We start from the raw sequence: 18,344 nt of genomic DNA on the forward strand, positions 1-18,344 counted from the left end.
ATTGGCCAATTAACTCTGTGAGTCATAATTAGCCAATTTTGTTAATTTGATATTAAATTGTCAAGCACTGTCGTTGAGTTTTAAGCGATAATCTGACTGGCTCATTGTTTCCCCCGCTTGTTCATTTGGTTGTTGTGATAAATTGCACATTTCGAGTGTTTACTATCACATTGCTCTTGCAAATAATGGTGCAAATTTTACAACTCCTTGTTAAAAGGACACGAAGGCTATTGTGTGTAAAATTGCTATTATGTTGTGAACATGAGTAAGGAATATGGCATCTTTGAAAAAATTAAGTATCAATAGTAATAATTTAATTTCTTACTGTATAGCCTTAAAACATGCAAATGTTTAATATTAAAGAATGGAATAATCTGGAGCTCAATTTAAAAAAAAAAAAAAAAAACGTGTGTATGTGGTGCGTGTGTTGGTGTGTGAGGGTGAGATTACCTTTTGTTGTTGCAAAGCAAAAAGGTTAGGCCTGTATTGTTGAATGCTAATTTGAAGACACTCCACATCTCTCAAAAGCTCAAGGTTTCTCATTTTCGCTTGTGCCTCCCTGACACAGATTTGCTTGAGATAACCGTGCAGTTTGGAACCTTTTATCTGAGAGCTGAAGGCACGGGAGAGCTATTATTCCAAAGAAATTATTATCAAGGATTCTTGTAAAAAATAAGTGCAAGGCTTAAAATGGGAAATAAAAAAAGAAAAAAAGGTTAAGCACAAGATGTTCTATATTCAAATGTTATTTTCAACCAGTCTTTACAGTAGCGTCTTACTATTCATAGAATCACTTTACTATTGTAACAGTTTACTACTGAACAGTTTAATGCCGCTGATTATGAATTTCAGACATGTCCATCAATGTGTACTGTCCCTATAAAATACATACATACATACATACATACATACATAAATAAATAAAATAAAATATATTTCCATACTAGGACGATACATGCTTAGAAAAAATCCTCCCGATTTATATTGAAAATTGCCATAATACTTCAAAACACACTTATCTTACATCGTTCGTTTGTTGGGTCTGGTGCATGTAAACAGCTCATTTTCCAACTGTAGCCTCTGTTTCTCTCTGCAAACACGCACGCACGCACCCCATACACACGCAGAAAGAAAGCGTCAAAGGAGGACACGGTCCCCATCTTTTACACCATAAATAGACAATCTGCGTAATTTGTGAGACGAAATATTAAAAAATGACTCGTATTACACCAAATCGACAACGTCGTGCTGCGCGTGCGCTTTAAGATTTGGAGAAACATCCTTGATTCAACATAGAACGGTTCTAACCACAACTGCTAAAGTTAAATGTCACGCTTTATAACTATTTTAAATAAAGTCCATAAATGTGGACATCGTATATTATTGCATGTCAGTTTGAGCGTGCCTGAATAGCTTTGCTGCTAGCTGGTGGCTAGCAAACTTGTCCCAGGCAAACAATTGATGTCGTGAAAAAAAATGAAATGAAGTGCCAAAGCCAGCTTACCGTTGATGAATGCTCTGTTGAATGGAGGTCATTCTTTCTAAATACTTTTCCTCGGCGCCAGAGATGATGGCCATTTTCTCCTGCTTTGTGGCTGAGCTGAGGTAGAGCCCCGACTAGCAAGAGGAGAGATGTGAATATTTACAATGGTTGCCATGAGCACCACTTCCCAGCAACCCTTGATCATAAACATGATCACATGATGCTAGTCACAGGAACAAGGTACAAGGTAGAGACATATTAGTACGCAAATCTATTATTTGGAATAATGAGTATATAACATAAAGGAACAAAACACTCTTCATACAAAACTGGATTCAGAAAAATATCATTTGTATGGGGCTTTGCGTCGCAAAGGCACATTTGGGAAAATTTCTTTTTTTTGAATGGCGTTTCTTCGGCGTGCAGCACAGCCCAAACGTTCAAGACTCCTCTCAAACCATTTGACCGACCGTCACCATTCAATTATAAAAATGACCGAAATTTTCGCGCGATACAGGGAATTTTTCGGACAACCACCCCAAATTTTCCCTTCGCCCGTAAACGCGGGTTTTTGAAAATTAAAAAATCAAAACACTACTATCCTGCAATTTTTCTTACCAAATCACAGAATTTACATCTAAATAATTCCAGGTCGGTAAGGGGCATAAAATTTTTACACAGAATTTGGAAGAAATGCATAGTCTCCGCAAAATTAGCCAAAAACGTGCCAATTCATTTCTAATGGTATGTCATTGACGTTGCCATCCATGTTCGTCATTCAATTAATTCCTTATGGCAAACATTTTCCCTTCATTTTCAATGGCAGGAAAACATAGGTGGACTTGTGATTTTTGACTGCTGACCATTACAGCCCATTGACATTGAACTGGGGCCCATGTAAGTCGATGTCGTTGAAAGCCATATACGTCCAAATTTCCCATTCATTTTCAATGGCAGAAAATCCTGTGTGGTTGTGATATTTGATTAAAACTTAACATTACTGCCCATTGACATTCAACTGGTGCCCATGTAAGTTGATGCAATTGACAGCCATGCAACAGGACGTGTTCCTGTAATGTCCCCAAATCAACAGAAGGTGACCTGATATCAACAGGATGTGTCCTCGAAATGTCCCCAAATAATCAGGAAGTTACCCGATATCAACAGGACATGTCCCCGAAACGTCCCCAAATCAACAGGAAGTGACCTTATATCAAAAGGAAGTGTCCCAGAAACGTTCCCAAATCAACAGGAAGTGACATGATGGATCGGTATTTTCAAAAGCAAAGCCCCATCTTAATTTCTCCAGAAATTGCAGTTTCCAGTTACTTGAAAGAATTATTTTAGGGTGGTGGACAGCTTCTTTCTTATGAAGAATTTCGGACAGAAAAATTATTTCCCATTAAATTTAAGGGATTTCATTCTGTAATTAATTCCATCCCCGGTGGATGTTAGAATCAATCACAGATTATAAAGAACAGAATAAACAATCTGTTACCACGAATATCCTCTACTTAAATGAAATAGATCTAAGCAGGAAATGTGCTAATAAACAGATATTGGAATCCTTTTATATAAAACTAGCAAAATTGTACCTTGTGGGAAATTCTTTTGGAATGCGCAATTTGATAATATTAAATGGAGAGAGGCGTGGCTTGTTCCGTGTTTCAAAAAAAGGAAGGGAGTTAAATTTGAAGATTTTGCATAATATATACCCTACCAAGGTATACATGGCTCGTTTTAAGGATGTTGACAAAATTTGTTTATTTTGTAAGACTGAATCTGAAAATGTGACTCATTTGTTCAATGGTTGTCCCATTAGTGCATAATTTTGGACTGAACTTCAAAAATATATCATAAGCACTGTAAAACCAAACAAAAACAATTATCACTGTATTTGAATCTAAAGACAAAAAAATATTTACACTATTGAATCTTTTTATATTCATGGAAATATTTCAAATTCACAAATCTAAAATTCAAAACGCAAAGACGAGTTTTAAATTATTACTGATTGAAGTTGACTTATATTTCACATCACTAAATAGGATAACCAAAACTGCAAATATACACTTGAACCTCATGCAAAATTATTTAGCAAATAACAGGAATACTTAAATTTATTTATCTTACTTTATATTATATTTTGATATTTTAGTTTATTTACAGTGGGGCAAATAAGTATTTAGTCAACCACCAATTGTGCGAGTTCTCCTACTTGAAAAGATTAGAGAGGCCTGTAATTGTCAACACGGGTAAACCTCAACCATTAGAGACAATGTGGAGAAAAAAAACAGAAAATCACATTGTTTGATTTTTAGAGAATTTATTTCCAAATTAGAGTGGGAAATAAGTATTTGGTCACGTACAAACAAGCAAGATTTCTGGCTGTCAAAGAGGTCTAACTTCTTCTAACGAGGTCTAACGAGGCTCCACTCGTTGCCTGTATTAATGGCACCTGTCTTAACTCATTATCGGTATAAAAGACACCTGTCCACAGTCAGTCAGCCACACTCCAAATTCCACTATGGCCAAGACCAAAGAGCTGTCGAATGACACCAGAGACAAAATTGTAGACCTGCACCAGGCTGGGAAGACTGAATCTGCAATAGGTAAAACGCTTGGTGTAAAGAAATCAACTGTGGGAGCAATTATTAGAAAAATGGAAGACATACAAGACCACTGATAATCTCCCTCTACCTGGGGCTCCATGCAAGATCTCATCCCGTGGCGTCAAAATGATAACAAGAACGGTGAGCAAAAATCCCAGAACCACACGGGGGGACCTAGTAACTGACCTACAGAGAGCTATGACCACACTAACAAAGGCTACTATCAGTAACACAATGCGCCGCCAGGGACTCAAATCCTGCACTGCCAGACGTGTCCCCCTGCTGAAGAAAGTACACGTCCAGGCCCGTCTGCGGTTCGCTAGAGAGCATTTGGATGATCCAGAAGAGGACTGGGAGAATGTGTTATGGTCAGATGAAACCAAAATAGAACTTTTTGGTAGAAACACAGGTTCTCGTGTTTGGAGGAGAAAGAATACTGAATTGCATCCGAAGAACACCATACCCACTGTGAAGCATGGGGGTGGAAACATCATGCTTTGGGGCTGTTTTACTGCAAAGGGACCAGGACGACTGATCTGTGCAAAGGAAAGAATGAATGGGGCCATGTATCGAGAGATTTTGAGTGAAAATCTCCTTCCATCAGCAAGGGCATTGAAGATGAGACGTGGCTGGGTCTTTCAGCATGACAATGATCCCAAACACACAGCCAGGGCAACAAAGGAGTGGCTTCGTAAGAAGCATTTCAAGGTCCTAGAGTGGCCTAGCCAGTCTCCATATCTCAACCCCGTAGAAAATCTGTGGAGGGAGTTGAAAGTCCGTGTTGCCCAACGACAGCCCCAAAACATCACTGCTCTAGAGGAGATCTGCATGGAGGAATGGGCCAAAATACCAGCAACAGCGTGTGAAAAGCTTGTGAAGCGTTACAGAAAACATTTGGCCTCCGTTATTGCCAACAAAGGGTATATAACAAAGTATTGAGATGAACTTTTGGTATTGACCAAATACTTATTTTCCACTCTAATTTGGAAATAAATCCTTTAAAAATCAAACAATGTGATTTTCTTTTTTTTTCCACATTCCGTCTCTCATGGTTGAGGTTTACCCACGTTGACAATTACAGGCCTCTCTAATATTTTCAAGTGGGAAAACTTGCTCAATTAGTGGTTGACTACATACTTATTTGCCCCAATGTATTTGTTTTTCTCTGTCTTAATATGAGAGGTAAAAATGTTAATAATGTACATATATTGTGTGAACGTGTTATTATTGTGTATTATGTATTGTTCAATTAAAAAAAAAAGACATGAATATCATTTATTTTAGAATGATTCACTGATAGTTGTATCAGTTAGAGGTATTTTCTGTGTATATGCCACGTACTCTATCTTCATCACAATTAAGCACCTTGCGAATCCGTGTGCAAATTGTCCTGAAATATTAAAGTTTGAATGAAAAAGAAATAAACCTAACTTTTTATAGGCCATCTCTTATTATTATTATTATTATTATTATTATTATTATTATGTTATTATTATTATTATTATCTTCCGCTCAGTCCGGGGTCGGGTCGCGGGGGCAGCAGCTTTAGCAGGGAAGCCCAGACTTCCCTCTCCCCAACCACTTCAGCCAGCTCTTCCGGCGGGATTCCAAGGCGTTCCCAGGCCAGCCAAGCGACATAGTCTCTCCAGCGTATCCTGGGTCGACCCCGGGGCCTCCCGCCGGTGGGACATGCCCGGAACACCTCTCCAGGGAGGCTTCCAGGAGGCATCCGAACCAGATGCCCGAGCCACCTCAACTGGCTCCTCTCAACGCGGAGGAGTAGCGGCTCGACACCAAGCCCCTCCCGGATGACCGGGCTTCTCACCCTATCTCTAAGGGAGAGCCCCGACACCCTGCGGAGGAAACTCATTTCAGACGCTTGTATCCGGGATCTTGTTCTTTCGGTCACGACCCACAGCTCGTGACCATAGGTGAGGGTAGGAACGTAGATCGACCGGTAAATTGAGAGCTTCGCCTTTTGGCTCAGCTCCTTCCTCACCACAACGGACCGGTGCAGAGTCCGCATCACTGCAGACGCTGCACCGATCCGCCTGTCAATCTCCCGCTCCCTCCTACCATCATTAGTGAACAAGACCTCAAGATACTTGAACTCCTCCACTTGAGGCAGGATCTCATCCCCGACCTGGAGAGGGCATGCCACCCTTTTCCGGCTGAGGACCATGGTCTCGGATTTGGAGGTGCTGATCTTCATCCCAACCGCTTCACACTCGGCTGCGAACCGCCCCAGTGAGAGTTGGAGGTCACGGCTTGATGAAGCCAGCAGCACCACATCATGAGGCCACCAAACCGGACACCTTCAACGCTTCAGCTGCGCCTAGAAATTCTGTCCATAAAAATTATGAACAGAATCGGTGACAAAGGGCAGCCTTGGCGGAGTCCAATCCTCACTGGGAACGAATTCGACTTACTGCCAGCAATTAGGACCAGACTCTGACACCGGTCGTACAGGGACCGAACAGCCCTTACCAAGGGGCTCGGTACCCCGTACTCCCGGAGCACCCTCCACAGGACTCCCCTAGGCAAACGGTCGAACGCCTTCTCCAAATCCACAAAACACATGTAGACTGGTTGGGCGAACTCCCATGCACCCTCCAGGACCCTGCCGAGGGTGTAGAGCTGGTCCACTGTTCCACGGCCGGGACGAAAACCACACTGCTCCTCCTGAATCCGAGATTCGACTTCCTGACGGACCCTCCTCTCCAGCATCCCTGAATAGACTTTACCGGGGAGGCTGAGGAGTGTGATCCCTCTATAATTGGAACACACCACCACCCCGGTCTGCCAATCCAGAGGCACTGTCCCCGATGTCCACGCGATGTTGTAGAGGCGTGTCATGGGATGTCCACGCGATGTTGTAGAGGCGTGTCAGCCATGACAGCCCCACAACATCCAGAGCCTTTAGGAACTCCGGGCGGATCTCATTGACCCCCGGGGCCTTGCCACCGAGGAGCTTTCCAACAACTTCAATGACTTCAACCCCAGAGATTGGAGAGCCCACCTCGGAGTCCCCAGACTCTGCTCCCTCCAAGGGAGGCGTGTCGGTGGGATTGAGGAGGTCTTCGAAGTATTCTCCCCACCGACTCACGACGTCCCGAGTCGAGGTCAGCAGTACCCCATCTTCACTATACACAGTGTTAATGGTGCACTGCTTTCCTCTCCTCAGACGCCGGATGGTGGACCAGAATTTCCTCGAAGCCGTCCGAAAGTCGTTTTCCATGGCCTCGCCAAACTCCTCCCATGTCCGAGTTTTTGCCTCGGCGACCGCCGAAGCTGCAGTCCGCTTGGCCAGCCGGTACCTGTCAGCTGCCTCCAGAGTCCCACAGGCCAAAAAGGCCCGGTAGGCTTCCTTCTTCAGCTTGACGGCATCCCTTACCGCTGGTGTCCACCTGCGGGTTCGGGGATTGCCGCCACGACAGGCACCAACTACCTTACGGCCACAAGTCCGATCGGCCGCCTCAACAATGGAGGTGCGGAACATGGCTCATTCAGACTCAATGTCCCCCACCTCCCCTGGGACAAGGGAGAAGTTCTGCCGGAGGTGGGTGTTAAAGTTCTTTCTGACAGGGGATTCTGCCAGACGTTCCCAGCAGACACTCACAATACGTTTGGGCCTGCCAGGTCTGGCCAGCATATTCCCCCGCCATCAGAGCTAACACACCACCAGGTGGTGATCAGTTGACAGCTCCGGCCCTCTCTTCACCCGAGTGTCCAAAACATGCGGCCGCAAGTCCGATGATACGATTGCAAAGTCGATCATCGAACTGCGGCCTAGAGTGTCCTGGTGCCAAGTACACATATGAACACCCTTATGTTTGAACATGGTTTTATAGGCCTATCTTGGTATTTGTTTAAAATTTCAAGGATTCATTTACATCACACCAAGAGATCATTTAAAAAAATTAAAAACGATTACAATAACAAACAAGAACGTAGTACATACTTCCAGACTTTTTACAACAACATAAAAGAAATTGTTAATCGGTAAGTTTTTTGTATGGGGGTGAGGGGGCATATAAATACTTTGTTAAGTACCTCCGGTGGTTAACCTAAAAAACGTATGGTTTATCAAGAGAAATTGCATCTTAATGTTTTTTTGTTACATTGGTAGTATAAAAGTTAAGAATAAAAAACTTTACAAAAGCTCATGCAAGAAGCCATATACAGTGGTACCTCAACATACGAAGTTAATTCGTTCCAGGACATTGTTTGTAAGTGGAAATGGTCGTATGTCGAGTAGGATTTTCCCATAACAATACAATGTAATTCCATTAATTAGTTCCACAGCCTAAAAACCTACACTAAATTCTCAATAAATATTGATGTTCCTATTGCAAATATCAATTACAAAGAGCAAAAGAAATACATTATGAATAAAAATCGGAATAATAACATAATAGCAATAATAATACCTGTAATAATGTAATAAACCTGGTTCCTGGTGGCAAATGTGTTTGTGTGGTTTACCTGAATGCATCGCGTGGCTGACTTGATAGAGTGAGCCTTTTTAGTTTCACTTTCACCTTGTTTACTTGCTGTGGGGGACTCTAGACACAAGTTGATGGAATAAATGATTAGAAAGCTGACGAAGCTGGCGATTTCTTTGGCGATGTTACCACAATAATTAATAAATAAATAATTACCACCTTAACTTATAAAGACTGGCGAACGTAGGAGGACCGTCATAGACCATCTACGTCTGTATTGTTGAGCGAGCCATATCACGGATGCGCACCCCCACGCTCATATTTTCTATCCTATCTATCTTCATGTCAATGGTAACGGTAAGCATCACCTTTTTTTTTTTTCACCACCTGCACTAACATTGTTAGAACCCATGTTGATTTCTCTCACAAGAAAATCTGCCATGCGTTCGTCTTGCAGGAAAACAAACAAACTGCGGTGCTGTGATAGCTCGTCGTATTTAGAGCATGTCGTATGTAGAAAAAAATGGTGAGTCTAATTTTACGTGGATGTCGAAAAGTTCGTGTGTCGAAGCGATCATATGTCGAGGTACCACTGTATCCTCCTTTTTGTTCAGCAGAGGGCAGAGTCATGACGAGGCATCGATGAAGGAAACTGGAGGAAGGAAAAGGAACTGTACAATATTCCACCGGGAAGTATGTATATTTTTTTTCAGTTGACCACTGGAATTACGCATTAAAACAAAATACCTAATATATCTGATCTTTATGTGAAAGATGGTTGCTTTAAGAATTAAATAGGCAAATCATTAATTTCTTAGAACTATGATAAAAGAGAAAACAATGTTTAAACACAGAAAATGACACCGCTTGCAAGCACAGCGTTGTGTAACAAACATCAGTCACTCCACGCAATGTAAAGCAAAGCAAATATTGGCTATTTTTTAGGTTTTTCTCCACTCTTACACATCAGAAAAAATTAAGCTACCGGAATGTTATGATTGTTACGAAACAAGATTCTCGCACTTGATCAAGGTCTTGCGCTTTAATGATTTTCATTGTGAAGTGCCACCTCACCTCAGCTTTAGACGTCATACTGACTGGTCTAAATACCAACCATCAAATAATTCATTTGATAAGCTTCCCTTTCTATCAGATACAGAATATTAGCGTGCATGGTTTCAGAATCATGGTGTCATCTCATTTCACATTATCAAAGTTCACCATTGACAGCTGTCTAATGTTGCATTTTAAGCATAGAGGTGTGTCATTTTCTGTTCCTTGTTGTAATTCTGAATCAGACAGCGTCTTCAAGTGCAAAGCCTAATCAAGCAAATTCACCAATTTCGGTTCAAATTACTATTAAGCTGTTGAGTTGGGGGGTTTTGTTGTCTGTTTCTATTGCAATTTGTCAGATTTAGTGTTTCTCTCTTAGGCTATTTGTTGTGAAATAAATCCCCTTGTTTGCCTCCTGCATGCACAATTGATATTGTTGCAGGACTTTTAGTTGGTGGTGTTGAGAAGTGGACGGTGGCACTTTGGAGGCTATGAAGAAAATTGGACTAGCAGTTGTTGCGTTTTTCCATCTGAGCTCAATGTTGTTTAACTCCTTTGCTTAGATGTTTATGCGATTATTAGTGTGTTATAGACTGCATTTATATCCGTCTGCCATGTGTTATCCTACGAAATATTTAGACGGATGTCTGTACTTCATTAACATCTGATTTAATTCAAAATGTAGAAAAAGCATAACCAGACGAACCAAATCGAATAGTTAACCCCCCTCATAGCTTACTTTAAATTACCGTCCTTTGCCCCCTTCAAATTGTGCCGTAGGCACTCTAAGACAGAGTCAACAATCTGTGCAGGTAATCTGGGATAGACAACACTTGTGTAAATGCTGAATGTTTGAATGGACTCAAATGTGAAGTTTCATTCTCCACAAATTTACCACCTAGTTGTGTTAAAGATCATTGGGTGTTCCTGCCATAACCACTAGACACTGTCACTCGAAGACATCTATAGTCAAGTCCTAGTTGTCTCCAGTCTTAACTGGTAACCAGCTAAATGCCAGTGCACAAAAAAACAACTATTCCAAAATCAAATTCAAAACTGTCAAGTCTTCAATCAACCTACAATGCACGTTTTTAGGATGTGGGAGGGAAACCCTGCTAGCGACAACAAGCTATAGTGTAATATTCATGTCTTCTTCTTTCAGGCAGAAAGCAAATGATCAAGATGACTGGTAAGGCTCAAATTTCATTGTGATTCTTTTCCCCCAACTTTTAATTGCATTTTTTTTTTTTTTTTTTTTACAGTTCAGTAACGTGTATATCCTTGAGTACCTAAGTATGTGTCTATTGTATTGTCAGACAATTAACATAATGATATTTTTGAACACATAGTTGGATAATTTTTATTGTGGAACCTAAAACAATTTACTCTATGCGGTATTTTACAGAAAGTTCATTAAAAACAGACTAATTTCTCCCTCCAATAATGAAGCTAAAGTAAGTTGTGAAAACAACTTTGATACTTTATACATGTTTAAATGTGCATGTACGTGCGCAGACACACGCTGACACACACTCACGAGCATTTTAATTATAATTACAATTATTTCTTTTAATTTTACTGTAATCAATTGTGACAACATTATACTATACAGTACTTATTCGTAGTTTTGGACACAGATTTTCTTTGTTTCATCCCAAAGGGCAGAGATTGCATATGTATGGCCATTGATATGCCCTAAGAGAGGTCATAAGCTGAATAAAAAATAAGACAGGAAATTAAATTTATATTCAGTACACATCTCTACCGAATCATCCTGGCTGGTACATCCTCCAGTCAATATACTGTATATGCAGTTAATAATTTGATGAACAGTTTACATGCTTTTTTTTTTTTTTTAAACCTCAATTTTCTCTTGCCCTTTTATGTAAGAAATAGTTGGCTCACCTCTTCATGGTCTCAGCAGGACTATTCTTGGATGTGGTTTTCATTGCAGTGCTTTTATGAGCACGTACATTAGGCATTGAGACATTTTAGGGTGTTATTGCAAATGCAAAATTCTTACTTTAAGTAGAAAAACTCACAGAAATGACCTACTTTGTAAATGTTTTCAGTGAATAAGTTTAATAAATTGAATTCGTTTAATAAATGTTTTTCAGCTATTGAAGTGAACATTGCCTTCGCGAGTGTTACTTTTGAGCCTGACTGTTAATACTTTATAGTATATGGTTTTTATCACTGTCCTTATATTTGATGTGTTATTTTAATACTCGCTTGTTTTAACTCTAGCGGTAGAGATTTTGCTTCATATTTTAATTACTTTTCAAAGTAGGCACTTGTAGCTGGCTCAAACATGATTTTACTTTCACACAAAAAAATTAAAATAATTAAAACAGGCAGTGCTATTAGTGGTATGTGTTCAACACCAGGCTTGGTCAAGTTTAAAAAGGGCTAGAAAATGCCATAGTGTTTTATTTTCATGACAGAGTGTTCGTTGTCCCTATACTGTAGTTTATTCGTGTGTCTATGTCTAATGACGTTTTAGGCTATGAGAGGAAAGCAATTAGTTAAGTGCCATCGAGTGGATGAAAAGCTGCAACAAATCCCCTTTATAATTTCAGGGAAAAGAAAGCTCACAGTTGAATGGGTTGAAGCTGACGCATAGTTTCATAAGTGCTTTTTTGGTTGTTAGCTAAGAAAAAAAACAATAGGGCTGTTTATCAGTGTAACTGTAGAAGTAATGATAATATATTTCATATATTTTATATATACATACAGAATATGTATAAATAAAGTTTTAAACAATCGAATTGAATCCAGAAATTTGATGTGGCGGAATGCTGCGCTGGTTCTATATTGGAATGAACATACGTAGGTCAGTCATGAATGCTGTCTTAGAGGTTTCACACTGTTTGAGAAAACATACGGTTTCAAACAAAGACTTGCATCTAATGAGGGGACACGTTCGAGTACATACACGTTCTGATACTTCTTTTATCGAGTGTGATCTGAAAAGAGTTTTTTTCCACTCGTCATATATTTTAGGCAATTTATTAGTGTGTTTTCAAGACATTTTCCAAAATATTTTTGATTTCAAATTATAATTTGCCACTATTACCCATTAGCTGATCAAAGAAAAATATGAAATTCCAGAAATATTGTTCGTCAGACACTAAAATAGTTGGCAATTAATAGTGTCTGCTTCAACACCCAAACGCTGCCCTAAACCCTAGTACTGACTTCAACCCTATCAAACACAATTGCGATTAACCAGCCATATTAAAGAATAAAAACATTGCCTCAAATGGGAAAAGAAAAAAAAAAAAGCATAAAACTTTAGGTTCTAATTTTGGTATGTCTCTTTCTGCCAATGAGACTTTAAAACACAGTGTCAATGCTTTTGCACCCACGATCTGATTTTTCCATCAGGCACATGTAACCAAGGATAAACACCTCATTATAGGAGCACCATTCCCAGTAACAAAAAGGCCTGGATGGCACTTTTGATCCATCCTTAAAGAATGGCCCATAGGGCACATAGCATCAACATTAACGTATAAGGATGTGTTTTGTTTGTTTGTGTGAGGGACATCCTCTCCCGTCTCCTCCAAGGGTCACACTCGGTTGACACTGCTGCTGGATGTCATTGCGCTTATGTGGGTTTTAGTCTTCCAGGTCAAATTATCTTTCAATTTGAAATGAAAATGGAAACAGCAGAGTCAAGGATCAGCTCTAGCGCAGGCTTTCTCTTCTGTATTAAGCCATCACAGTGTTGTAAGGCGAACTCATATAATGAACCCTGTCACCACCGCCGCCACACCAATATCCCCACAGTGCATCATGCATATTGATTGCAGAATGTGAGTGATGAGGTTATGTATGTGTGCATGCTCGCGCAAGCTCACCTTTTTTTCCAGCAAGGAGCAAGGGAATCGGGTTACTCTTGGGCTGATTAGACAGCTCATGCATAGGAAATCACGACAGAGACACTGCTCCCCATCTGCCTGCAGTGCAGGTGAAAACAATTTACACATCGGCAGACTAATGGAGACATTCATAGGGAGCACGAACAGAGAGACGAAGTGATCGAGGGTGAGAGAAAAAAAAAGAGGGATTGTAATGGGCCCAGGCCAATGCAGGCCACCGGCCCTGCTCAGTGGGCCAAGCCAGTAAGCGACATATCAGATAACACATAATCATCCAGGTCAGGCTCTAATGAATGCAGTCATGGCCCATGAGGGCAGGCTTTTGCCCGCGCTAAAGACACTTGTAAACAATTCGGCTGGGTGAAACATGGCAATAATATGTTGATTCAGCAGGTAATGAGGTTCTCCCTGAATCAATACCCTCAACTAACCCTTCTCCCTGGTGGGACAGAGAAGAGCAGTGAGCCAGGTTGGTGAGCACACACCTCTGCTGATGACCTTTACGCAGCAGTAAGGACACGAGGCAGTCTGAAGAGGACTGTTCTCGCATTGCACAAGGCGCTGAGTGTCAGAACTTTCATTCGCAGCAAGCAAATGAACAGGCAGGGACTGCATGCTAATGAGTGGCAAGCTATTTTCCACCTTTTTTATCTGCACATTATGCTCTTGACTTTGGAGAAGGTGGGAATTAGGTTGGACCTCAGTGTCAGGCTGCCTGATGGCTTCGCTCGGGAAAAAAAAAAAAAAAAAAACTGGTAATTGAAGCCGATGGCAGCCGCGGAGGAGGTCTGAATTTGGAAATAAACAATTTCAAGCACTGCACGTCATTTCTAGAGAGATGACAGGGGGAATGGAAATGAGCTGTCTGGATCTAATGTGCTTTCACAGTGGTGAAATAGTGTGATCTTTCAGACAACAATTCCTCTCATTATGACTCCAGTGCCTGAGTAATGACAAGACACTAAGTTACTAAAATCAGAGCAGGCAATTAGGATATTCTGGCAACCATACAAACCAATAGACACGTGCCTCTGGTTTTACAAATGCTGATTAGCTTTCATGTGAGAAAAGGACAAACAATACTGTGCCAAAGATGCTTCCCATGCAGCCTGTATTACAATGTTTTAGTATCATTGTCCGCTCTTTTGTAGAGCTTTTTGAACCAAAGATATATTTTCTTTCTATTATTCAACTTAATTATTCTTTATAAAATAATATTGTGGTCCATTTAAAACCATGTCTGTCATTCAGCTTGTTGTGGAGGTGCTACACAAGTACTGTATGTAATGATTAGGTTTTACTTTGCTTTCGTTGTAAATTCTTATCTACGCTTAGCACTGTAAAATCAGTGTTGCTCTGCCACACATTATTGCAGTTATAAAATTTTGTTAATAGGTTTTTTTATTAAAAGTTTCCAAAATGGCTGCCAGGCTGACCTGTCACAATGTTTGTATACTGTCAGCAAATGACAGCCCCAGATAATCTGGCATGTGCAAAAATCTGCAACCTTCCACTGATGCGGCATGCAACCTTGATGCAATGTGGCGGGCAAGACCACAGGGGTTTCTTTGGCTCTGATAGCCTTCATGCTCATGAATAAAACAGGGGGTTTAGGGGGCGTCCTGTGCAGCTAATTCACAATCTGTTTTTATGGTACTTGGCGCAACAATTTCTCTTTCCCTGCTTCGGGGCTGCTTATTGCACTGAGAGTGGATTCTCTGCAACTCATACAGATAGTAATTTGCCATAATCAGCCAGTGTGCACTGGTGAGTTCAATGCAAGCGGAGACGCATGATACGCTGCGGTGTTTCTTCAATTTTATGCAAATAAACAAAGTAGCGCAGCTTCTGAAATTGCCCATCATTTTTGACAGGCTATCTCGTGGCATTTGCTAGTACTTTTTAAAAGATATAAAGTTTCAGTTCTATTATTTGAGCTGCACCTTTTTAGTTGTGATGGTGCTTTTAGGTACTCACTTGCGGTCATATCACAATAAGGTGAAACATTTCAAGTTGAATGTTCCTGAAGTCATAGCATTTGGAATCAAACACAGTTTTTCTTTTTCAAGCTTAACTCCAGACTTTGAACCCACGATGAGGCCATGCAATAAGACAGCAGATCACTTTCCCTCAGAAGAACTCTTTTTAGCGAGAACCAAATAATGAATTCTGTACTTGTCTCTTTGGCTTTTTATTTAGCTTTTTTGTAATACTTTTAAATTTGATTTTTAAAAATAGTTATCACAAAGAACTCACTTTGTCAACAACAAGTGATGTTAGCTCTCCACATTGACAACAGTGTTGCTGACCCTTTCTTAGGGGTTAGTACATATTTTGGGTTAAATGTTACGCTCAGAATGTAAAAATTATTAAAAAACACTACACAGAGTTGAGTAAAACAAGACCATAAAGAATACGCTCTAGCACCTCCACGACCTTTGTGAACATACGCAAACAGTAAATGAATGAATAAAATATTCAGTTCTATGTGCTGTGTTATCATTTTAGTAACAGTCATGATGGATAAAACCCAAATGTTATGACTATATGGGCCCAACAATAACAGGGATTCCCCTTCATATAACAGATTGTGGCGCACCGCCACACAAAAATAAAAGCCGCCACGCCTGTCAAATGAGATGTAGTTTATTTATTTTTTTATTTATTTTTTTATTTTTTAGGCCGTTTCAAACTAGCGGCAGCCGAGTGTGAGGAGTTCAGCGGAAACCTATTTATTATGTATTGTAATGTTCGTAACTATGCGGTGCCCCCTTAAGCGATGATCGGACTTGGGAGCTGTGACGCAAGGGGAACGAATAGGAAGAATGGGAGAACAAGCGAGATAGAGAGAGATAGCGGTTGAATGTCATGGGAGCCTGCTGTTATTTTGTTAATGTTTTTCTTTATTATTGTTACCACAATAAAGTGGGTAAGCCAATACAGACTTCTCTCCTTCTTCCTCATATCCGGGGCATTACAATAGTTTGGATCGGACTTTTTGGCGAAAGTGAGCGGTGGACGGCCGTCTTGGGCGGAAAGCAAAGTTTGACTGACTTTGCGCGGAGAGGCGGGTATGAAGTCACAGGAGTGCCAAAATTGAAAATAAATAAATAAATGAATAAATAAATCAATGAATGAATAAATAAATATAAAGAGAAATAAATATATAAATAAATGAATAGGTAAATAAATGAACGAATAAATAAAAATAAAGAGAAATAAATATATAAATCAATAAAAATATAACGGTATACTTTGTCATTGACATTTACTTTTGGTCATTAACAACCACAAACAGAAAAATCAATGACAATATTTTTCACTGACTTTTACTTTCTGTCATTGAACACCACAAACGGAAAAAACAATGACAATTGTATTTTTTGCCTTTGCCTTTTCTTTTTGGCTTTTACATTGTCATTGTCATTTGTTGATCGCCTTTCCTCTTCGGGAATGTAAATGGCAAATGCGCAGAGAAACGGTCTGTCAATCAAATGACGTTGGGAGGGGCTTTCCAACCAGGAATAGTAGTCGATAACTGATTATTCCTAGTTTACCTGAAGGAAAGTGACGTCGGTTATCAAGTTGCACGTGCGGTTTTTATGGATAGGATAGACTGGATAGATATGGATATGGATATGGATAGACTTTTTACGGGATAGATTCAATGATAGAAATACATTTTTCTAGACCGGTAAAAAAATATATTATAAAATATATTATTCGACACACATGCCAGACCATTCAAAGAATAATTATTTTCTATGTCCGAATCTTCGCGTTTATAATCATGACGACATTGGAGGAAGTGGCATAGTACAGTCACACAAAACAGCCGCGGTCGCGCTGGGTAGCTGTACGGCGCATGTGCGGAAAGTTAAACCAGGAATAATCAGTTATCGATTACTATTCCTGGTTGGAAAGCCCCTCCCAACGTCATTTGATTGATAGACCGTTTCTCTGCGCATTTGCCATTTACATTCCCAAAGAGGAAAGGCGATCAACAAATGACAATGACAATGTGAAAGCCAAACAGAAGAAGCAAAGGCAAAAAATACAGTTGTCATTGTTTTTTCCGTTTGTGGTGTTCAATGACAGAAAGTAAAAGTCAATGAAAAATATTGTCATTGTTTTTTCCATTTGTGGTTGTTAATGACCAAAAGTAAATGTCAGTGACAAAGTATACCGTTATATTTTTATTTATTAATATACTTATTTCTCTTTATATTTATTTATTTGTTCATTTATTTACCTATTCATTCATTTATTTATATATTTATTTCTCTTTATATTTATTTATTTATTCATTGATTTATTTATTCATTTATTTATTTATTTTTAATTTTGGCACTCCTGTGACTCCATAGGCGGGGCCCAAAATAAAGCCTTGCTCTATTTTCAGAGCGCCGGTGTTCTGTCAGAATTTGCTCCCTTATAAAATTTTGCTCCCAAAGCTTTTGTGGCGCTGAAGAAGCCCTCTTTTACATTCAATTGGACTGTCAATGTTATCCAAAGGTGCTAACTAAACTAGATACATCGTAAACATACATGTGCAACATGAAAATGGCGTAAATTAATACTTAACGACACGGCAAAGTCGTTAACAGTGAGAGCACGGGGTGCAGTTGCTGTGTGCAGCTAACATGGTAGGATGTGTTTGAGAAGTTTTGTACATGTCTTTACATGATCAAACTTAAGTAAATATTCCTTTCTTTAAAGATAGTTTGTAGTGTTTACTTTGGAATCGCTGCATTCGCGGCCATTTTTAACGTTACGCGCATGCGCAAAGCCGCAAGGTAGCAATTTTTGATGGGTTGCAAAATTTGTCAGAAAACCTATTACAGTACAAGATTTATTAGTTCAAGCA

At 39.9% G+C, this 18,344-nt stretch overlaps 1 protein-coding gene across 3 annotated transcripts in view; it reads right to left on the minus strand.

Moving 5' to 3' along the window:
- kiz (kizuna centrosomal protein) overlaps window positions 1–13,536 on the minus strand; it is an 89,201-nt gene extending 75,665 nt beyond the window's left edge. For all 3 annotated transcript variants that reach the window (XM_057858989.1, XM_057858987.1, XM_057858988.1), the window contains exons 1-4: window positions 13,457–13,536; window positions 1,505–1,617; window positions 1,025–1,090; window positions 451–613 (exon numbers count right to left, since the gene is read on the minus strand). In XM_057858989.1, coding sequence (XP_057714972.1) covers window positions 451–613; window positions 1,025–1,090; window positions 1,505–1,617; window positions 13,457–13,516 — 402 coding nt within the window. In that variant the 5' untranslated portion in view covers window positions 13,517–13,536. The remainder of the gene's footprint in view (window positions 1–450; window positions 614–1,024; window positions 1,091–1,504; window positions 1,618–13,456) is intronic.
- Between the last annotated feature and the right edge of the window lie 4,808 nt (window positions 13,537–18,344).

The sequence above is a fragment of the Corythoichthys intestinalis genome, chromosome 15 (genome assembly GCF_030265065.1).
Source record: "Corythoichthys intestinalis isolate RoL2023-P3 chromosome 15, ASM3026506v1, whole genome shotgun sequence".
Classification (NCBI taxonomy): domain Eukaryota; kingdom Metazoa; phylum Chordata; class Actinopteri; order Syngnathiformes; family Syngnathidae; genus Corythoichthys; species Corythoichthys intestinalis.